This window comes from Sapajus apella, unplaced genomic scaffold (genome assembly GCF_009761245.1).
Source record: "Sapajus apella isolate SASKATOON/1434 unplaced genomic scaffold, GSC_monkey_1.0 scaffold2, whole genome shotgun sequence".
Classification (NCBI taxonomy): domain Eukaryota; kingdom Metazoa; phylum Chordata; class Mammalia; order Primates; family Cebidae; genus Sapajus; species Sapajus apella.
Window position 1 is genome coordinate 77,361,792 of NW_022436942.1, and position 21,657 is coordinate 77,383,448.

A 21,657-nucleotide genomic window follows, 5' to 3' on the forward strand; every position below is an offset into this window, starting at 1 on the left:
CTAAGGAAGGATGAGGTGGAAGCAAGGAAAAGCTCAGGGTGCTTGTGGGGATGTCAAGAAAGGGAAAGCGATGACAACATTTGGGCCTGGTTGATGCGATAATTATCTGCAGTGCATTCCAGGAAACTTCTTTACCAGTCAAGGCACCCAGCATCTCCAAGGTTCAATTTTACCCAAATCCTCTGCCTACCTGAAACCATCTGCAACTGTCCCCAGAACCCTTCTTGGTAGAGACGCCTGTGGTTACTGAGTGCTTGCAGTTGGGAAATGCCCACCTGCATACCCTCTCTCACAAATACCCTAAGAAGGGTCTTCCCAGCATGACAAGTCCAGAGGCCCGGATTTGAGTTTTGTTTTGGCTGGACTCATCATTTTACCCCTCTTAACCTCAGCTTTCTCACCTGAGAAATGGGCAAGATTATTCCACTTGTCTCCCTGGGGGATTGTGGCAAAGGTAAAGATAAATCTGAAATGTGAGCATTAAGAGGTAGAGGAATGTTTTTAAGTTAGTAAAGGATGCCTAATCTTCCTGGTCATGGTATTTGTGGTGGTCCAGCTGGAGGTCCCAATTGATCCTGGCTAAAAGGTGCCGTTGGAAGCAGCTGGCTTATACTTTCCTACATGTCTGGGATGGCTTTCCAACAAGGCAGGTCTGTCAAGATGTTACAGAAAGCTGGGCCTGTCCTCCCACACAAGCTGGGGAGGTTACCAGATTGGCTATGGGTAGTTTGATTTCCTGAAACGCAGGGGTTCTTGATGGCTTTGAGACACAATACCTCACAGTTCTTCATGAGCCTGGCCCTACCAGAAGAGCTAAAAGCCAGTGTTCACCTGTACCTATTAGAGAGGCTTTAAGAGCTCAGATGGCCTAATGATCTGATTGTTAAGAAAGGGAACTGAGATTCACAAAAGAGAAATGATTTACATGGGCTGTGGCAAGGCAAGTTGTTTAAAAACATGAGATTATGAATTTGTGGTGACATCATATCTCTGAGGTAGGGGTAATTACTTAAACCTCTCCAAGCTGTAGTTTCCTTATCTGCAAAAAATAATAATAATAAAGATGATAACAGTCTCTTCTTCAAAAGGCAGCTGTTGAGCCCAGTACTTGACACAGGTGAAAAACTTGACAAATGTGATGACAACATTCCAGATCCTGGCTCTGAACTTACCAGCTGTGGCTCCTTGAGCAAGTTACACAAATTCTCTGTGTCTCAGTTTCCTCAAAAACTGCAAAACAAGGATAGCAAGAAGACCTACCTCTTTAGATCATTATGAGAATTCAATGCCATAATGTAAGTAAAAGTTTTAGAGTACAACAGGCAAGAAGTAAATGCTGCGTAATGCTTACTGCTAGTGATAGTAACAGCAGTAGAAGTCATAGTGGAAATAGCAGTGGTGATTGATAGCAGTGGAGATGGTAGCAGCCACAATAGTGGTAGCAGTGGTACTAGCAGTGGTACTAGCAGCAGTGGTAGCAGTGGTATTAGTAGTAGTAACAGTAGTATAGTTCCAGGCACAGGCTGAGCTGGAACTAGAACCAGGGCCCCTGCTTCCCAGACCAATTTCTTTCCATCCTAAATGGTAGCTTCTGCCCAAATGGCTGCCCTGCCCCATTCAAGGTTGCCTGGCTCTTGGTAGAATCACGTGGCCCCAGGTTGGTTCTTTGAGTGTTCCTTATGCCTGGCCCTTTCTCATCTTCTCTATTACAAAAGCAGAGATGAAAGAAGTTTCCAGATTGGATCAAAAGTTTCCCAAGGGTCCTGGCCGCAAGCTTTTCTCTCTGTTAAAGCTAACAGCAGAGTCATTTTTGTTGAATCACGAGCCAATCATTTATTTAAGTCTACAAACACCTATGGAGCATCTACATAGGATTAGGTTCTGACTTATCTCGGGATCCAATTACCAAGAAAGAAATAGCCTGTACCTTGTAATGAGGGGAGACAGACAAGGTAAAAACAGGTAAAGACGGTGCCTAACAATCGGTGCTGAGATGCCTGGGTGAGGCACAAGGTTAGCAGACAGGGGAGGGGACAGGGGTTAGGGTTAGGGTTAGGCAGAGAAGGTAACAAATACCTGAAAAGCTAAGGGTGAGCAAATGAAGTGGGGGAAATTAAAGATTGGAGTCAGGGGTTGAGATAAAATTCCAGGGCAAGATATGGGCTCTGTAGGTAAAGAGGAGCCTGAGCATAGAGGATCTCCTATGCCATATTTGATTACAGGTATTTCATATGCACAACTCTTTTAAAAAATCAAGGACAGTTGCATAGTATCGAGGGACTTATTTGCATATATGAATATGCAGATTTTGGGGGCTGGCTCCTAATGGGATCTTAACTGGTGAGCTAAAGGTAACCTGAGGCTCTCTTGCTTGGTCAGAGCCGAATCCAAAGAGAGGATCCCAAGATAGAGACCCTTCACAGCCTCACACATAGTCCTTACCTTCACTCCATCTTCTCTGTTCAAGGCACTGGGGAGGCACACAGATTGTTAAAAAACAGCCTTCCTGAACTCCAGGATCTCACAGCTTAGTAGTAAGAAGAATGATGCAATATAGTGTGATTGGTTTGTAATTAGGGCTGAGACTGAGTCAAGAGCACCAGTACCTTCTCCAGTTGTTAAAATATTCAAATACTTTCATGCCAGTTGGTAAATAGGCCCTGTCGTTGCCTCACTCCACCCCAGTCAACCTAGCCATCCCTTCTCTCCCTTGTCACCTTCTGGATCTTCTCAAAATCCTGAAACTGAAAAGTGATACTTACTTCCCTTCAGTGTCAAAGCCAGTTTCCTTTGTGGTGGGGCAGTACTCACAACCAACTAGTTGTTGAATATTGTGAATGTCACCCCTGGCAGTGATGGGAGCAACTGCAATGTGTCATGGAAGCACAGAGTAAGGGCCAGACAATGTTGTCTTGATGTCTGAGAAGGCTTTAACAATAAAGGACCATTTGAGCTGGGCTTTGAAGGATGCATACGAGCTCATTGGGTTGCAATGATTGATGGACAGAAAGAAGGGAAAACACCGCGATGTGTCAGGCACTGTCACATACTTTCCATAATTTTTGCCTCATTTGATACCTAAAACAGTTATTTGAAGTAGGTGCTATCATTATCACCATTCTGAAGATGGAAAAACAGGCCCTGTGAGGTGTTGGTACCTAGGAATGTAACCAAAGTGGGAGAAAGAAGAGCTGTTATGAGTTGTGGTTCGTGCCTTGAAAGCTTACCCTGATAGCTGGCGTGAGAAGTAAACTGGATGATGAGGAGGGTGGATTGGATGATGGAGAGGCTCATGGCTCCAAGGGTTAGCCAAGCATTTTCTCTGTGGTATGGGGCTCTCTATCAAGTCTACCATAACCGGAGAGGAAATCTAGAAGGGGGCTGATCAAGACTGGAGCTATGCCAAGGACAATGGCAGGCTTCTTTTTTCCTCCTCTTGCTTCCAGCCTGGGCCAATAGTTGCTAACCCCTGTCAACAAAACCAGTACAGACGTTGAAACCAAAAACAATAAAAGCAGAACTCGTAATCCATAAAAGAAGGCCTCATGAAATTTGTAAACTGGAAGAGGTAATGTGATTAAGACATGGGCTTTTGGAGTAGATCTGGGCATCCTAGAGTTCTTGATCTCTCCCTGTGAGACCCTGGGTGACAACATAATGCCCATTGAGCCATACTATGCACCAGGTGTTTACTGAGCACCTACTATGCACCCGGTGCTAGGCTGATTCTTCGCATGTATCATCATTATTGCATTTATTTTTATAAAGCTTTTCAATGGAACTTCCATGAATATCTCCACTTTATAATAAGGAAACTCCAGCCAAAAAAAAATATTAAGTAAAAAGCAGCTATTCAACAGAGAAGTTGGGGCTTGAATCCAGGGAGTCTGACCTCAGAGTCCTCATGTTTAATTACATGACCTCCTCTGTGCCATTTCACGTCTTTGGGCCTCAGTATCCTCATGTGTGCCTTGGGATAACAATTATACCTACTTATAGGATTGTTATGAGGATGGAGTAAGATAGGGTATCCATTCATTTTGAAAATAATCATTGAGCATCTACTCTCCTGCCCTCATGTAGCTTATGCTCTATGTGAGAACATTTATCCCAGTGCTTAGGACATAACACACAATGTATGCTAGTTGCCATAATATTATTTGTTATCAGAGCAGTTTTACTAAACTTATCCCAAATAACCCCAGATATGATGTTCTCAGAGTATCTCTAGCCTCAAAAAGCTGAATCCATCCAAGATCTCAGGTGAACTTCACAACAACCCCAGGAGAAAGGTGAGATGGGAATATGTTTCCCACTTTGTAGACAGGGAAAATAGGGCTGAGGAAGAATCTGTGGATGGCCCAGGCCTTCCGACCCCTGGTCCAGGTGCACATTCTCCAAAGCCTTTGAGCTCTTGCTCAACCGGCGACTCAACATGCGACATCCAATATCATCATCATCGTTGAGAGAAGAGAGGAACCAAAGTACAGAAGGCGGATGAGATGAGATTTGGGGATTTTCTGGGCCACTGGTTTTGTTTGGTTTTGTTTTGCTTAATGGGAGGTGACATGGCTTTGTCAACTTTTACTTTTGCTAAGGAAGGACAGAAAAAAGGAAGCCACCATTTTCTATCACTAAAGGGAGATTTTACCACCAGAAGTAGGAAAAACACGACCTTGGAAACAAAAATGAGTCTTTAAATCGAAAGCATTTAGCAGGATGAAAAACTAATTACATTGAACTTATTTTTTCTCGTTTCAATTTGGGCTGGTGAAAAATGTGTCTAAAGGGATCCAGGTGGGGATTTCTGAGAACAGGTTGGCAGGGGGTCCTCAGGAGAGGCTTTGAAGAAAGGATGAGCCTGAAGCTATCATTCCTTTCTGGCTCCTGCTTAAGGGAAAAAATAAGGAGGCCAGACCACCTCTCCCTACCAAAGGTTCAATGCAGTGCACAGCCCCATGGGATAGTCCCAGCCCTAAAGGACTTTGTCATCTTCCCACAATGCTCGGCATGTCTCCCTTCTCTTTCTCCATCTCCTCCTCCTCCCAAATGAACTCCCACCAGGTCAATGAATCCATTCTTTTGCTGTCTTCCTAATTAGTGCACTAAGGAAGATGAACAACAGAAAGGGAAATAAACTTAATGTCTTTGTGAAACAAAAGCCTTTTTTTTTTTTAAAGGAATAACCAGAACCCTCTAGCAAAAAGCTCTGCCATACAGCTCCATACTCACATGAGAATTTCCAGTCCCCCATATGGCAGGGAAGAAAAAAAAATTTATAGCCGTCTCTCTCCATGGGGCCATTTGAAGCTCAGTAAATGGACTTGTTCAGTTTAATTGGAATTCTCTTCTTGATTGTATTTTTGTAACCTATTAGGCTGTGCTGCCTCTTGATCTCGGAATTCAGCTGAAATTAAATTTTGAAGTGTAAGTGAGAGGTTGCCTTTTTTCCCCGTTCTTGATTAAATAATGATTTGAAACAAAAACAATAAATAACAGTGCCGGCTTCCCTGGAGGGCTGAGAGAGACTCCCAGTGAAACGCCAGGGAGCTGGAGTTCATGGTGGGGGGATTTAATTACTTTTAGAAAGACCTGAGTGTGAACACTGAGTATATTAAAGAACAAGGAGATGAGGCGAGCTTTGGAGTGGAGAGAGAGAGGGACGAGAAACTGGAGCCTCACATTGGAGGGGTTTGACGGAGTAAAAAGGAAAATATTTGCTCACTTCCCCCCAGTGGCCTTGAGTTTATGAAAACCATTTTGTATTTAAAATTTTTTAATGAAATTTAAAAAAAAATCTGAGATTGACTACCCTGACCCAGAAAGGAAGAGTTTATAATAGCTCTGAGGTCTGGATATGATTTAACGGATGTGGTCTCCTGGTTCCTTTCATTGACGAAAGTCCACCAGGGATTAAACAGGTGGAGATGGGAGAGATGGAGCAATCCGCTTCACAGATCTGGGAGGAAGAGATGAAACATACAAGATGTACAGGGTTTATGTTGCTTACAGAGGGATCAGAGTAGCAACAAACTTGTAGAACAGAGGGTCTCCAACTTAGATGTCTTGGTGGCCAGGCAGCTAATAGATATGAGTAACGATGACCTCGTGGGGTTTGGGGTCAGGAGAACTCTTGCCCCATCTAAAAGGGGCAGCTGTAATTGCTCTCAGCCAATTCTTGCCAGGCAGGGATGTAGGCCCAATGCTGGCAGATCTTATTTTTCAACAGAAACTGGAAATGGGGTTGTTTTGCAAAACCTCCCCATTCTACCAATGTTGGCAGTTAATTCAAATTTGCTTCCAGACATCCTAAGTGAGCTGAAGAAAGCATATCTGAAACAAAGCATAACTCAGCTCACCAGTTTTCCAGTGTTGATCTGGGGTATTGAAGCAGATAGAGTCCATATATAGATCCTCACCCTGAGCACTTTGGGGCTCATGGCTGACTTCCAGCTTCCAGATGGTATATTCTGCTGCCAAAACCTATTTTCTCTGCCCGTTTGGCAGTCTGGACATACTAGAGAATTTATGCTCCAGTGTTCAGCCTTCAACCTGTGAGTGATGGGGAACTGGTGTATAAATATCCCAGCTCCCTCACTCCTTGGTTGGGGTTAACTCTGAGGTGCATGTTCTACACTGGTTCCCATGGTGTCTTCACTGGGATTAAGCATCAGCTACCCTCTGTAATAGTTGGTTTGATAATGCATCTTTTATTGGCTCGCTCTCCCCTCTACATTGTTTACACACTCCACTACAGAGGTTCCTTCCCCTCTCAAATTATTAGCACCTATTTTCCATCTCGTTTTCTAAGAATCCAGATTAGACAGGCATTATTTCACTTGGTCATTAAGTAGATCTTATAGGAGCTGGATTTTCATGCCATACCCTGAAAGTAGGCTTTTACGTAGACATCACGGAGGGTGAGGGCTGAGATGGAAGAAGAATTAAAATTGGACCAAAGAAGAGAATGCTGGTGTGAAGACTCCAGGTCTTCAAGGGTGGTCTTGGGTACCTGAAGGGGATTATTACCAGATGACAGAGGACCTGGAGTGGCTCTTGCTAACAAGTGTCTCAGGGACAGAGAGCAGTTACATGCACAGAGAGAAACTCCCAAGGCATGAAGAGTTCTTCAAAGATGAATTTTGAGAGGCCTGTTATATAAATAAGGAGGCAGAAAGAGCAAAGGAGAACCATCCTGTTGTATCAACGTCAGAGGGGGCTGTTTGCACCTTATGTGACAGAGAGAGTAGCTGACTAGCAAGGCAATATATCCAGGGATGGAAGGGCAGAGGCAAGGTCATGGGAGGCCCCCGTTGTCAGCCCATCAGACATTCACAACTTTAATGCCTCCTCTGCATTTTCTTGATCGTATCTCTCCCAACACAAACCCATCCTACCTTGGGCTTCCCTCAATTATGTCTTCCTTCCTCCTCTTCATGTGGAGTGAATGGAGAAGGTGGAGTCTGGGGTTTAGGAGACCATTAAACTATCAGAACATCTCTGATGATGACTTGGTGAAAATGCTCCTACCCCCTGGAAGGGTAAACAGAGCCCATCAAGACATGTAAAGACAATACCAAGTAGGATTCAGCTGAAAAGAAACAGGAATGAATGTCTTTAGGTTGCCACCTCCTCTGCCAGAGGAATCCTCTAAGCAGGCCAAGTGGAGTGAGACAATTTACACACTCCAGATGTGCCTGCTAGGGACATGATGTCACGCTGTTGTGCCCTTTGAGAGGATGACGAGCATGGAGAGCAACTGGGAGATTAAAAAACCCCTGCCCTCCATTCGCCAAGCTCTGAATACTGATGAAGTAACGCTTCAGCCCAGAAAAAGGTGTACTCTCTATTTTCTCATCTATCTGGCCACCTTTTTCTAATTCTTGACCCATAAGGAGGACCTTTTTTTTTCCCTTTAAAAAATTTAATTATGGGCCGGGCATGGTGGCTTACGCCTGTAATCACTTTGGGAGGCCGAGGAGGGTGGATCGCCTGAGGTCAGGAGTTCGAGACCAACCTGACCAACATGAAGGAACCCCGTCTCCACTAAAAATACAAAATTAGCTGGGTGTGGTGGTGCATGCCTATAATCCCAGCTACTCGGAAGGCTGAGGCAGGAGAATCCCTTGAACTCAGGAAGCAGAAGTTGCAGTGAGCCGAGATTGCTCCATTGCACTCCAGCCTGGGTGACAGAGAAACCAAGACTCTGTCTCAAAAATTAAAAAAAAAAAAATAAGTATTATGGCTACATAATAGTTGTATATATTTACAGGGTATATGTGATGTTTTGATACAGGCATACAATGTGTAGGGATCAAATCAGGGTAATTGCATATCCATCACCTTAAGCATGTATCATTTCTTTGTGTTAGAAACATTCTAATTCACTCTTTACATTATTTTAAAATATAAGATAATTGTTGTTAACTCTGCCAGGTGTGGTGGCTTACCCCTGTAATCCCAGCACTTTGGGAGATGGAAGCAGAGCAGATCATCTGAGGTCAGGAGTTTGAAACCAGCTTGGCCACCATGGCGAAACCCTGTCTCTACTAAAAATCCAAAAAAATTAGCCGGTGTGGTGTTGGGCATCTGTCATCCCAGCTACTTGGGAAGCTGAGACAGGAGAATTGCTTCAACTTGGGAGACAGAGGTTGCAGTGAGCCGAGATCCATGCCATTACACTCCAGCCTGGGTGACAGAGCAAGACTCTGTCTCAAAAAAAAAAAAAAAAAAAAATATATATATATATATATACACAAAATTATAGTCGTCCTGTTGTGCTACCAAATACTAGAGCTCATTTATTCTCTCTATTTTTGTAACCATTAACCATCCCTACTTTGTACTCCACTTCCCACTACCCTTCCCAGTCTCTAGTAACCATCATTCCACTCTCCGGAGGAGTACCTTTTCCTAGTAGGGACAAAGTCACTGTGTAGGCTGGCAGCCTTGCTGCATTCAAATGACCAAGCCCAGTCTGCCTTTGAACTTGAGCGCCCATAGTAGCAGAGAGTGGAATAAAAAGAAGACCCAGCACAGCTTGTTTCATCTGGAAGGCTTTGCAGGTCTGAAATGTCTCGCCTGCAGCCTGGAGCTTACGCTGCTGAGAATCTGTAGCGAGCCTCTGCGTGCTTTCTCTCAGGGTCCTGGGTCTGAGGAGTGTCAGGGGGAATGACAGAAAGAGCAGAGGGCATTCTTTCTCTCTGCCAGGGGTCTGGACCTCAGACTTTCTTCTAAGACCTAGTGTTTGATAGCACAGCAGAGTGACTTCAGTAAACAATAATCTATTGATATTTCAAAGTAACTAGAAGAGAATAATTTTTTTTTTTTTTTTGGCTCAGGCTGGAGTGCAGTGGTGTAATCTTGGTTCACTGCAGCCTCCACCTCCCAGGTTCAAGTGACTCTCCCACCTCAGCCTCCCAAGTAGCTGGGACTACAGCCATACACCACCACACTTGGCTAATTTTTGTATTTTTTGGTAGAGACAGGGATTCACCATGTTGGCCAGTCTGGTCTCAAACTCCTGACCTCAAGTAATCCACCCACTTCAGACCCCTAAAGTGTTGGTATTGCAGGCATAATCCACCGTGCCCAGCCTTAGAAGAGAATAATTTGAATGCTCCTAGCATAAAAAACAGATACATGTTTAAGGTGATGGATATCTCTATTATTCTGATCTGATCATTATACACTATGAGAATGTATCGAAATATCACATACATTACAAAAATATGTATATCTATTATGTATCAATAAAAATAAATATTTGATTCTAGGAGTTTTCTCGAGCTCACATACCCAGCCAAGCTGATCTCGCGACCCCAAGCTTCAGCCAGGGGTCTCCAAGTTTCCTAGAACGATTCTCAGTGTGATGGAGGCTGGTTTTTTCTCAAATTCTCAAAGTTGGTAGACACCCCGCTGGACCCGCCAGGGCCTGATCACCCAGTCATCTCTACGGTAACTTAAGCCAGGCGGGACCACAGAGGCTTCCAAGTGACTGGAGAGCAAACTTGTGCATTAGACAAAATTTGCTGAGCGCCTACTCTGTGCCAGGCACTGGTGAATGCTGGGGTACAACACAGAACCAGTCACGACCCTGCCTTCAGCAAGCTCCCCACCCAGTTGGAGAGACGGCCAATAAAATAAGCAACTACTCCACTGAGGAACAGGGATGTGGCAAACAAATGACACTCATTTTTGAATAATGAGTAAATTCAAGATTGAATGAATGAATGAAGTACAGAGTATTGTGCTATCCTGGTCTGGAGGATGAGAGAAGGCTTTCTAGAAGAGGTGATAGGACACCTGGAGGACAGATAAATTTAGCCATGTGAAGGAGGGAAGAGAGGAGTATTCTAGACAGAGGAAATGGCATGTGCAAATGGCCTGGGGTTAGGAAAACAAGATGAGATGGCAGAACCAAGAAAACTCGAATCTGAATCAGTCAGCTTAGGTTGTTGGGGTAGGGGTGGGATGGTGTGGAAGAGACGCTATTTGTGAAGTATGCAGGGCTGGGGTGTAAAAAAACACTGTCATCCATGTCAAAGAGTTTAGATCCACTTAAAATGGGATTCTTAAACATGCAGGAGAGGTTGGTATTTTCAGGCATCAAGTTTAACCCAATGAGAACATTTCAATAGTGCCTTTATCTCTGTTTTCTGGTGATGATGGAAAAAACATGATGCCTTATAGATTTCTCAGTTCTAACCACACAAGTTACATGTGGAAAAGTCATAGCCAGGTGGTGACACTCTGAAAGCATCCCTGTGAGCTCAGGGTGTGGGGTTGAGAAAATGAACAAGGCCAGATGCCCTTCTATATCCACTAGCCTGGAGGGGTCTTGCCTATGGGGATCCATGGTGCACTAGGAAAAATGAAATTCATAGTCAAGAGTAGGAACAAATACCTGGGAGAGAAGAGCCCAGCCTGGCAGCCTCCAGGTAGCAAGCCACAAGACAATGAAAATTACTGAACTCACAGGCCCCTGCCCTTGAGTTCTTCCAGCCTAGTTCCCTCCAAGACGGGCTTGCCAGATTCACTTGTAATACACTGGCTACCAACCATTCACCATCTCTCGGGCAAAGATAGATTCCATGATCCCATCCCTGGACCAAGCCCAAGCCAGAGATCACAGATCTCAGGGTCTAGTTACCTGGCATGATGCATTCCTGACAGAAGTGGTGGAGGTACACCTGTTGCCATTGAACTCCAGAGTTGAGAAAGATGTGGCATCCAAAGTGCAAAAAAGAAGACAAATAAATAGGAGGACTGAATGGGGACAGGGCCTTTACATTATTGTTGTAAAAGTCTCAACTCTAGAAAACTCCACCAGAACAACCTTACTTTGAGGTCCCTTCTCCCAAAGAAAAGCTATCCAGGATGCCAAGCAGGTAAAGTGGCAGCTGTGCTGGACAGAACTTGCTAAAGATAGGCTATCACCTTGCCTGTGTGCAAAGCCTCCTGGGAGAATCTGCAAAGGAGGCCCAGCCTCCCCAGCTCCAGGAGCTGACATCCTGAGTGCTGGAGTTATGCTATTCTCACACTTCCAATGTCTCTGTGTTTTACTCTCATGACCAATTGCTGAGAAGGCAGAAATGGTTCTTAAGAAATTCCAGAAGTGCCCCCTCCTTTAGGGCCAAGATGCATAAGACAAAGTTTGGGGGAAGAGTGGCTTTTTATGGCGAAGCCTGCCCTAACATTTGTGGGGTCAGGGCAAAGATATAGAAGAAGGTCCGTATACTAGAGGTTTAAATGTTTATAAATAAGTCAGCAAGCTTAAATAAAATATGTTCATTTATCTTGGCAAATATACCTTCAGAATGATCTGGAAGTCAGTTATGAAATTAGAATCTTGGACCATTTCGGAGTGCCAGGCTGTGACATGGCAGCGTGGGGAGAACCTGGCCCTGGAACCATCCCTTTCTCTCCCTGCCTCTGGCACATCCAACACCATGATGGGGCTTGCACACATGCATACAGACCCCTCAGCCTAGGCATCCAAGTTCTGTCCAAATAGCTACCCTTGGACCTAGGAGTGTGGACACTCAAAGCATGGTCTACCTGTGGGAGAATGGGTCCATGGATGAGGCCTACAGAGACCTGGAAAGGGGCATGGGAACCATTTAAACAGAGAATTCTGGGATTTCAGGTACCCAGGGAGTGGTTGAGACAGGCAGTAGTTTTAAGAGGGTGCCTTCTTGGATTTCTCATCCCATAGGGAGGACTCTCTGGAGGAGGCCCATGGCAGGTGTCCCTTCTATTCACAGCTAAGCATGGTACTGCAGGCAGAGGCCAGTATCAAACTTACTGTGTCATCCAAGCCACGACAGGTCTGAACTTTTAAAGAAAACCACCCCCATCATGCTTCTAAAGGCGTGCCCACCTTCCCAAGTGCTGGCTTTCCTCCACCTCCCTTATTCCTTCATCAGTCCTAGATCAGCCCTAGACAGGGTCCTGGGGGTCCCTCTTTATTCCCAGTCACCCCAAAGCCCAATCTCCAAGCCCCTTCCAAAGCCCTCTGTTGCAAGCGCATCCTCCCTCCCTTGTGTCCCCTCCATTTCACACGTAGGTAGTAGATGCAATACCCTAGCCACCATTCGCATTATTCCACAAGGGTTTCCTGCCCCAACTTGGGCCCTAAGGGACTGATTAGGTTGGCTAGGTTAGGTCCCCTTTATGACAAAACCAACCAGAATTGATGCCCCCACCTGTCAAGGGCACTAAAAAAACAAAACTCAAAAGTTCAGGGCCGAGTTTGAGGATGTGCAGAAAGGTGTGTGTTTTTTCTTGTCAATTGCGACTCTAATGATGGACTCACGTTGCCCGCTCTTCCCTTTCTCTTACACCTTACCTACCTACTAAAGGAGGAGTTCTTGCTTGGTAAGTGGATATAATCCGCAAAGACATGAGAGAATTTATTAGAAGCCACTCAAGAGCCTTAGCTACCTTCTACAAGGGGAAAAGGACACACACAAATATCTATAGAGATCTTTTTTTTTGTTTGTTTTTGGTCAGACTATTTGACTTCCATTTTTTTTTTGTCCCCTCCCTTCTTTTCCCCTTTAGTTGAAAACTGCTAAAATGTCAGTTTGCGACCTTGACTTTATATTTAAAAACAAAAACAAAAAAACTCTCATCTTTATTTCATTTCTTTTCCCCATGTGATATTTGTTTAGGGTTCTATTCAGGCAACTTTTTCTTTTCAAAAGAAAAAAAATTGTTAAATTAATTGAGTATTTGGTTGAAGTTTAAAATTTTGGCTTTATCTCCTTTTATTTTTAATTTCCAAGATATATTTTTTCAGGCCCATAGTTCCATTTCTTTTTCCCCTTCCCCTTCCTTTATTTTTTATTATTGTTTTAGGTTGAGTTAAAGGTGTTTACACCCCCTTTCTTATGAGTTGACTCTTTTGTTTAATTCATTAGAAATTAAATTTTGTATAATTTCTTTTTTCTTTTGTTTAATCTGAATCGCATGCTTTTTCTCTGCATGATACCTAAATCTTCCAGTTATCCTAGCAGGGGGTAAAAAAAAAAAAATCTCCTTTCTGTGGTATTCTTTCAGGAATTTGTGCTTTTGTTTTTTGGCGTCTCTTCTTTCCTCTCCTCTCCTCTCTCTCTCTTTCCTTTCGTTACAGTGCATCATGACGGTAAACATTTCTTGGTTATTTAGACACAGCCCATGGGCCCAGCACTCAGCAGTGTCCAACGGGTCTTTTTGCTTTCAGATCACTGGGTCGGGGTCTGCTGCTGACCTCTTTACCAAAACAGCCAGCCCGCTCACCACCTCTCGAGGACGTTCCCAGGAGTACGACTCAGGCAATGACACGTCCTCGCCACCTTCCACACAAACCAGCTCAGCCAGGTCTCGGGGCCAGGAAAAGGGAAGCCCCAGTGGGGGCTTGAGCAAGAGCCGGGAGCTCAACAGTGGCAACACCTCTGATTCAGGGAACTCCTTCACCACCTCCTCACCCCAGAACAAGGGGGCCATGTTGGAGAATCTCTCTCCCACCAGCAAGGGCAGAGAGTCAAGGTCAGTGAACTGCATGGGGTTGGGGGTAGGGGGCCTCCCACCTATGTCCACCTTTTCACTGTCTCATCCCAGCCTTCCCCACTCTACCCCCAAGATTCTTTTATTTGCCAGAGAGAGAAAACTCAACTCAGATTGGCTTAATTGTTTTAAAACGCTAGTGGAACTAGCTTCAGGTACAGCTGGATTCAGGGGCTCAAAAATATGCTGCTGGAAATCTGTCTTTCTCATTACATCTCTTATTGTGCTTCCTCATTCTGCTCATCTTATTCTCAAGCAGATCCTCCCAAAGCATTGTCAAATATGCCAAGCAGCTAACATTCTATCGCTTTAGCCAGCCAACAGGAGAACAATGCTTCTTTCTCAAAGATTTCAGCAACACACCAGGGAAAATGCTCATTGGTTCTATTTGGCCCAGCTTAGATCACCTGCCCATCCATGGCACAGAGGATGCTCTTGGCCAGAATCTGTCACATGCCATCACTAGGGCTAATGAGTAGAAGCTCTCACATTCCTCTACAGGAAAAGCCAGGGTATTGGTATCAGGAGAGATGGAGGGTAGGCAGGCAAAAAAACAGATGTCAGTTTTACCAGTAATCTTAGAAGAAAGGCTAACATTGGCCAGGCACAGTGGCTCAAGCCTGTAATCCCCCACCACTTTGGGAGGCCGAGGCGGGCAGACCACCTGAGGTCAGGAGTTCGAGACCAGCCTGACTTACATGGAGAAGCCCCATCACTACTAAAAATACAAATTAGCCACGGATGGTGGCACATGCCTGTAACCTCAGCCATTCCTTGGGAGGCTTAGACAGGAGAATCGTTTACACCTGGGAGGTGAAGGGTGCTGTGAGCTGAGATCGAGCCATTGCCCTCCAGCCTGGGCAATGAGCGAAACTCCCGTTTTAAAAGAAAAAGAAAGAAAGAAAGTCTAACATTAGATTCATCATAAGTCACTGTCATTTAAGAACATATCACAGTGTTTACCCAAATGAATCGAAAACTTATCTCTACATAAAAACCTGCACTTGGATGTTATAACCGCTTTATTCATACTTGCTAAAACTTGGAAGCAACCAGGATATCCTTCAGGAGCTGAGTGAGTACATAAATTGTGATATATCCAGACAATGGAATGCCATTCAGTGCTCAGGAGATATGAGGTAGTAAGCTATGAAAAGACGTGGAGGAAACATAAATGCATACAAGTGAAAGAAGCCAACATGAAAAGCTGACACACTGCATGGCTCTAACTGTATGACATTCTGGAAAAGGCAAAACTATGGAGAAAATAAAATGATAAGTGGTTGCCAGAGGGTAAGGGGAGGGAGGGATGAATAGGCAGAGCACAGAGGATTTTTAGGGCAGTGGAACTATTCTGTATGATACTACAATGGTGGATAACTGTCATTATACATTTGTCCAAATCCATAGAATGTATAACACCAACTGGGAACTCTGATGTAAACTACAGACTCTGGGTGATAATGATGTGTCAGGAGAGGTTCACCGATCGTAGCAAATGGACCACGCTGGTGGGGGATGCTGATAGTGGGGAACGAGTCTGTGCCCATGGAGGAGCAAGCAGTCTATGGGAACTCCCCGTACTTTCCACTCAGTTGTGCTATGAAACTAAAACTGCTCTAAAAACAAAAGCTTATCAATTATAGATATAGATATACCATAGTACAATTTATCAACGTATCAAAGAACATGGAGATTTGTCAACTTTTTTGCCCATCTTAACACACTCACTAGCTGCAGTTTTCCTGCAGAAAGCACTTCCATACAGTTGCTGATGAGCCAGTTGTAATTCCACTTCATCACCCACTTACTCTCTCACTCAAGAAATCACAGCAAAATGCTAATCACTAAGGGCACTGTCATCATAACAGCTACTAAAATTTACCGATCACTTAGTCTGTATCATTCATTCTGTTATTTATGCCTCAACTTGTTTATCAGGCAAGTCCTTTACGCCCAACACTCAGCTTGGTGCCGGGGATACAAAAATTGAATGGTCCTTTTTCTTAGGAACTTATAACTAATGGGGCAGATGCACAGATTGCAGGAGGGGTGGAAAAGCCTTGCTGGTGCCCTCTGCCACGCTAACAGTGAGGTTTTTCTACTTCCGAAGGTGGGAGTTTGCTTTTGTTCCATGTAGCCAAGATTTTCAAAAGATGACTAAAGGCTTAGGACTGAAGCAGTTTACAGCTTCTTCAAAGACAGAGCACTCTTTGTCCCTAACACATACCCCACTTCAGTCCTGGACAAACAGCTTGACATCCACATGCAGCACTGGCTGCCCATTTGCCTGCCCTAGGACATCCCTGGCCTCAGCTCACACCCAAGCTTGGCTGAGAACCTGAGCTGGGCCAGAGCAAATGTCCATGTCTCCAAGAACAGGCAGTGAAGTTCCCAGAATGGAGCAGGAGGACACATGTTGACTGATACACTGCAGTGCTATTATGCAGGAAAACGTGCAGTAGCAATAACAACAATAACCACAGTTCATATTCGTTGAGCCCTAATCACATGCTAGGTACCATGCCAAATGCTTTCCAAAAATAATCTTCCTGAGCTCCTCAAAACCTTTATGGAATGGGTACTATTTGTAACCCTTTTTTTACCTGATGGGGAAACTGAGGTTCAGAGTGGTTGAGAAACTCAGTTATAAGTGGCAGCACCAGGATTCAAATACAAATACATCCCCAGAAGAGTAACTAAAGCCTGGGAGACATCTAGCAGTTACCTGCTTAATTTGATCTCCATGGACAACCAAATTAAATAATTTAGACCCAGTCTTTCACTTTGAAACACCAATGATGGTTAAGTCCACAGCTATTTATGTCATGCTCAATAAATATGAGCTGAGTGGAAGAGATACCACTCTAAATCAAAGAAACCATAGACACTGAAGGTAGGGAGTTGGTGGGATGGCAGGGGTGTGGTGTGGGTTCTGGAGCTGGACAGATCAGGGTTTGGGACTCTGGGTGGTGTTGAGCAAATAACAAACCCTTCTGAGACATCTCTGTAAATCTGGGGGTAATAATAGCATCAGCTTCAGAAGGTTGTTGGGAATGAAATAATACTTGTGAAATGCTCAGAAAATTAAAAAGGTCCCAGAGAGCGGTCCCCATGGAGCTCAGTGTCTGGGACAGAAGAGACAGCCTACAAGTATAAGACTAAGTAAGCCAAATAGGGATGGGGGAAACATAGGAACTAAGGTCTATGGTAACACACTGGAAATCGCCTAACCCAGACAGGGGACAGGGAGTGTCAAGGAAGGTTTTCCAGAAATGGTGAGGTCAAACTAAAGCCAGAACCATGAGTAGGAGTTGCCAGATGAAGAGGGAAGACAAGAAGGTTGCAGACAGCCAGAATGTTCTAAGACCTGGAGACAAGGAAGAGAATAGGGATATTTCAAGAGGAACAAGTCAATCTATTACAGCTGGAGCCGGGAGAGGAAAGAGTCAAGAGCTGCCATTGGAGGGGCGAGCAGGGGCCAGGCCATCGTGAGCCTTGAAAACCATATTAATGTGATTTGAACTTGATTATAGGCCCAATCCAAATAAATATGCCTTCACTGAGAACCTAACAGGAGGTCAGTCTGGCCCCAGGCAGGCAGAAGACAGCAGCCTATCTTTCGGATAATTCTGAAGCCTCTGTCTTTTGTGGGTGGGTGGGGGGGGGGGGGGTGGTTCTCAATTCTCCATCTGCAAAATGGGTTACATCAAAGTTTCCTAAAACTAAACCAACAATAGGTCATCTTGATTTTTACCATATCCATGTACCACTGATATTCCTGTTTACTTTAATAAACTCATTTTTTAATGTGTAAGTAAAAGGAAATTTACAGTATTACCTTAAATAGAAAATTAGAATCAAATGTCCTTGGATGGGAGCTCACTTCTGTAATCCCAGCACTTTGGGAGCCAAAGGTGGGCAGATCACTTGAGGTCAGGAGTTCGAGACCAGTCTGGCCAACATGGTGAAACCCCCGTTTCTACTAAAAATACAAAAATTAGCCAGGAGTGGTGGCACGCACCTGTAATATCAGCTACTCGGGAGGCTGAGGCAGGAGAATTGCTTGAACCCAGAAATCGGAAGTTGCAGTGAGCCCAGATGGTGCCACTACACTTCAGCCTGGGGGACAGAGCAAGACTCCATCTCAAAAATAATAATAATATGTTCTAAATAAAATATACCTATAAAAATACAAATGATTGCTGGGCGTGGTGGCTCACGCCTGTAATTCTAGCACTTTGGGAGGCTGAGGCAGGTGGTCAGGAACTCAAGACCAGCCTGGCTAAGATGCTGAAACCCCATATCTACTAAAAATACAAAAGTTAGTTGGGCAAGGTAGCAGGCACCTGTAATTCCAGTGAGCCAAGACTGCACCACTACACTCCAGCCTGGCTGGAAATTGAAAAATTTCTTAATTTCTCAATTAACAAAAAAAATACAGATAATTGAAACAATGGATTTAATCCTACTAATTGCAGTTGCTTGCCCAAGGCTGAGTCTGAGGTGTGCCCCTCTCTCTTGGAGAGATTACAAAATGTTAGAGAGGTGTTACAAACTGACTAGCACACAACGGGGGCTTTCTCATTAACTTAATCAGAAGGACAGAAAAAGACTAGACAAGGAATAAGTCTCTCACCATGTGATTGGATGTCAGTTAGCAGCATACCCATGCCTGATGACACACTAAAATACTCCATCGTTACCCTTGTGATATGTTTCACACTTGGGGAAGTGCTAACTTGAATTGTCTATTTTTAAGGCATCTTCTGTCCCTACTCCTTTAACATATGTGACCTGGTAGGTCTTTCCGGAGAGGGTAGGATGGGAAAAGGGGCAAGGAGGGTTCTATGAGAGCACCAAAGCCTAGGCCAAGGTAGGGAGATATTCACACAAGACGCTCCCAGAGTAGTGGGTATCGGTGCTCATGGACATTTTCCCTCCTGCAGGGGATTTCAGTCACCGTGTCTGGAATGTGCTGAAGTGAAGAAGTCCAGTTTGGTCCTATCCACAGCCCGGAGCTCACCCATGAAAGGGTGCTCCCGCAGCTCCTCCTATGCCAGCACGCGATCCTCCAGTCACTCCTCCCGATCCCCAAATCCCAGGGCTTCCCCCAGGTACACCCGAAGCCGATCCATTTCTTCTGAAAAGAGGTGAGTGTGGTTTTGACCTTTGCTCTGCAGCACTTTTCTCTTAAGGGAATTAGTTAACTGCAGATGTCCTTTGACCAATGGAGGAGAGAAGTCAGACAGATGTAGGTTTGAATACTCGTTTTTGCTCATTTCTAGCTGGTGGAATTGGAAAAGTCAGTTAACCTCTCTGAGCCTCAGTTTTCCCATCTGCAATACAAAAAAATAGCAATTCTTACCAGAAAGGATTGTTCTAAGGACTCTTAGAACAGTGCATGGAACATAATGAATATCAGTTATTGTTGCTGCTATTGGAATGAGAATCAGCTAATGTGTATCAATTAACTTCTGCATAAAAAATATCCCTAAACTTAGCATCTTTAAAACAAGTGCTTACTTAGTTCCTGATCCTGTGGATCGGCAGTTGGGCTGGGCTCAGCTGGGTGGTTCTTCTGATCTCACTGGGCTCAAGAATATGCCTTTGATTGGCTGGTGGGTTGGCTGGGGGCTGGGGGCTGGAGGGATTGAAAGACCCCAGCTGACTCATCTCTGCTCCATGTGGTCTCTCCTTCTCCAGTAGGCCTGTCTTGGTCTGTTCACATGGTGATGACAGAATTCCAAGAGAGACTGCAGTATTGTGCAAGGCTTCTAGGCTTGGAAGTGACATAGCATCCCTTCTTCTATTCTATCAGCCATAGCAAGTCACAAGACCAATACAGATTCAAAGTCACATTGCAGGGGATGTGGACACAGGGAGAAGAAAAATTATGGCAATTTTTGCATTTTGCCACCCAGTTTCAACAGCTATTGGTAATTGCTTGATTGCCTCACGTGGAATAATGATGTAGTAGAATAAGACATGAAATCTCAGAAATGGGAAGATTCTATTCAAACGAATCAGCCCATAAATTCAGGGGGTCCAGTTTTCCTCTGCAAAAAGAAATTCCCAATAGGAGCCTCTTTTACAACTATACAATCAAAAAACAGTTGCTTATTTAGCTATTCATCTCAAGACTGGTCCATTCCAAAAAATGAGACAAGGCAGCTGACAAAAACGTTCAACATGATAGAATGACATAAATAGAAGAGCAAATCAGGCTAAAAGGAAAATTAAGGAAAGAAATATACAAAGTCAGGAGAAAGTCCCAAAAGCATGTCCTACCATTCTGTATAGTTGCTATGGAGATAAGCTGCAAATATGACATCTGAGCTCCCTGACAGACAAAGCAAAGAGGAAAATTACTTCATTATTTATTGTATTATTAACAACAACAAAAAGATAACACTTGAACCAGTTGCTCACAGGAACAGCTATTTCCAGTTTTTAAGTGTATGAAAAATGACTCATATGGCTCTACAGAAAAGGAACTCCATGGTGCAGTGAATAGAAATACTTGACACTATCCTTTCAAAGTGTCCAAAAACATGTTTCATCTTGACTCTTTCTTATATCTCACAATGAACAGCCAAAGCATAAGCTGGCAAAAGCACATTTTTCCAGAGACCATACCCGGACACTGCCCAGGACACTGATAATGGCAGAGCTATTCTTGCCCCTGCTCTCTAAAAGTGGGAGGCATTCGCAGATAGCAAAGACAACTGGGAGGGGCATAAGGATTAGTTATTTAGGTGCATAATAATCTAGTCTACAGAAATCAAGAGCACTTTGCAACCAAACAGATCTGAATTCAATTTGGTTTAGAGGCAAACAGACGTGGGTTCACCTCTTCTACCAGCTCTGTTGAGCCAAGTGCATCACCTCTCTGTGCCTCTGTTTCTCCATCTATGAAGTGAAATTGATAATAGTACCTAACCCTAAGATGTGTTGAGGATTAAATGAAATAAGGAACACAAAGCGTTGGTTCAGTTTGACACATAATACAATATGTCACAGTCATAGCTAACATTTCCTGTGTCCTGTCTAATTGGTACTTAGCATAGGTGCCAATATGCTAAGTGATTTACCTGAATATACTCATTCAATTTACAATTGTATAAGGAAAGAACTATTATTACCTGCATTTTATGGACAAGAAAACTTGTCCAGAGAAGCGAAATCATCTGCCAACGTTACACAGCTAGTAAGCGGCCAGGGTAGTAAGCACAAAATAGAAGTTGTTGGTATTATTATTAACCACCCATGGGGAGGTGCTTTAACTCTTTGATCTGGGCCCAGTTCCTCTGCCTGGTTTCCAGAAAGAAAAAGGTCACCGCCCAGGGACCCACTGAAAAAGCACAAGCCGTCTTGGATAACCCAGGCGGACACTTAGCAGGCTCCTCAGAGGCTGTTACCTCTCCCCCAGGTCCTATTCCCGCTCTCCCAGCTATTCCTCCAAGTCTGGTAAGAGGAGCCCGCCCAGCAGAAGCTCTCGGTCCCGCCGCAGCCCCAGCTACTCCCGCTACAGTCCCAGCAGGTACCGGCCCCGCCCCAGGCGCTGGTCCCGCCCCTCAAGATAGCCCCGCCCTAGACTCCACCCCT

General features: G+C 44.4%; 1 protein-coding gene and 1 long non-coding RNA gene across 2 annotated transcripts in view; one reads left to right on the forward strand and one right to left on the reverse strand.

Moving 5' to 3' along the window:
* Nucleotides 1-21,657, forward strand: part of SRRM4 (serine/arginine repetitive matrix 4) — a 172,288-nt gene that overhangs the window by 141,766 nt on the left and 8,865 nt on the right. Inside the window, exons 9-11 of the mRNA XM_032241208.1 lie at nucleotides 13,727-14,031; nucleotides 18,999-19,202; nucleotides 21,482-21,592. Coding sequence (XP_032097099.1) covers nucleotides 13,727-14,031; nucleotides 18,999-19,202; nucleotides 21,482-21,592 — 620 coding nt within the window. The remainder of the gene's footprint in view (nucleotides 1-13,726; nucleotides 14,032-18,998; nucleotides 19,203-21,481; nucleotides 21,593-21,657) is intronic.
* Nucleotides 19,165-21,486, reverse strand: LOC116525473. Its single transcript, XR_004257695.1, has 3 exons — nucleotides 21,195-21,486; nucleotides 20,341-20,392; nucleotides 19,165-19,770 (listed from the first exon to the last, which is right to left on the reverse strand). It is a non-coding gene; the product is annotated as an uncharacterized LOC116525473 (long non-coding RNA).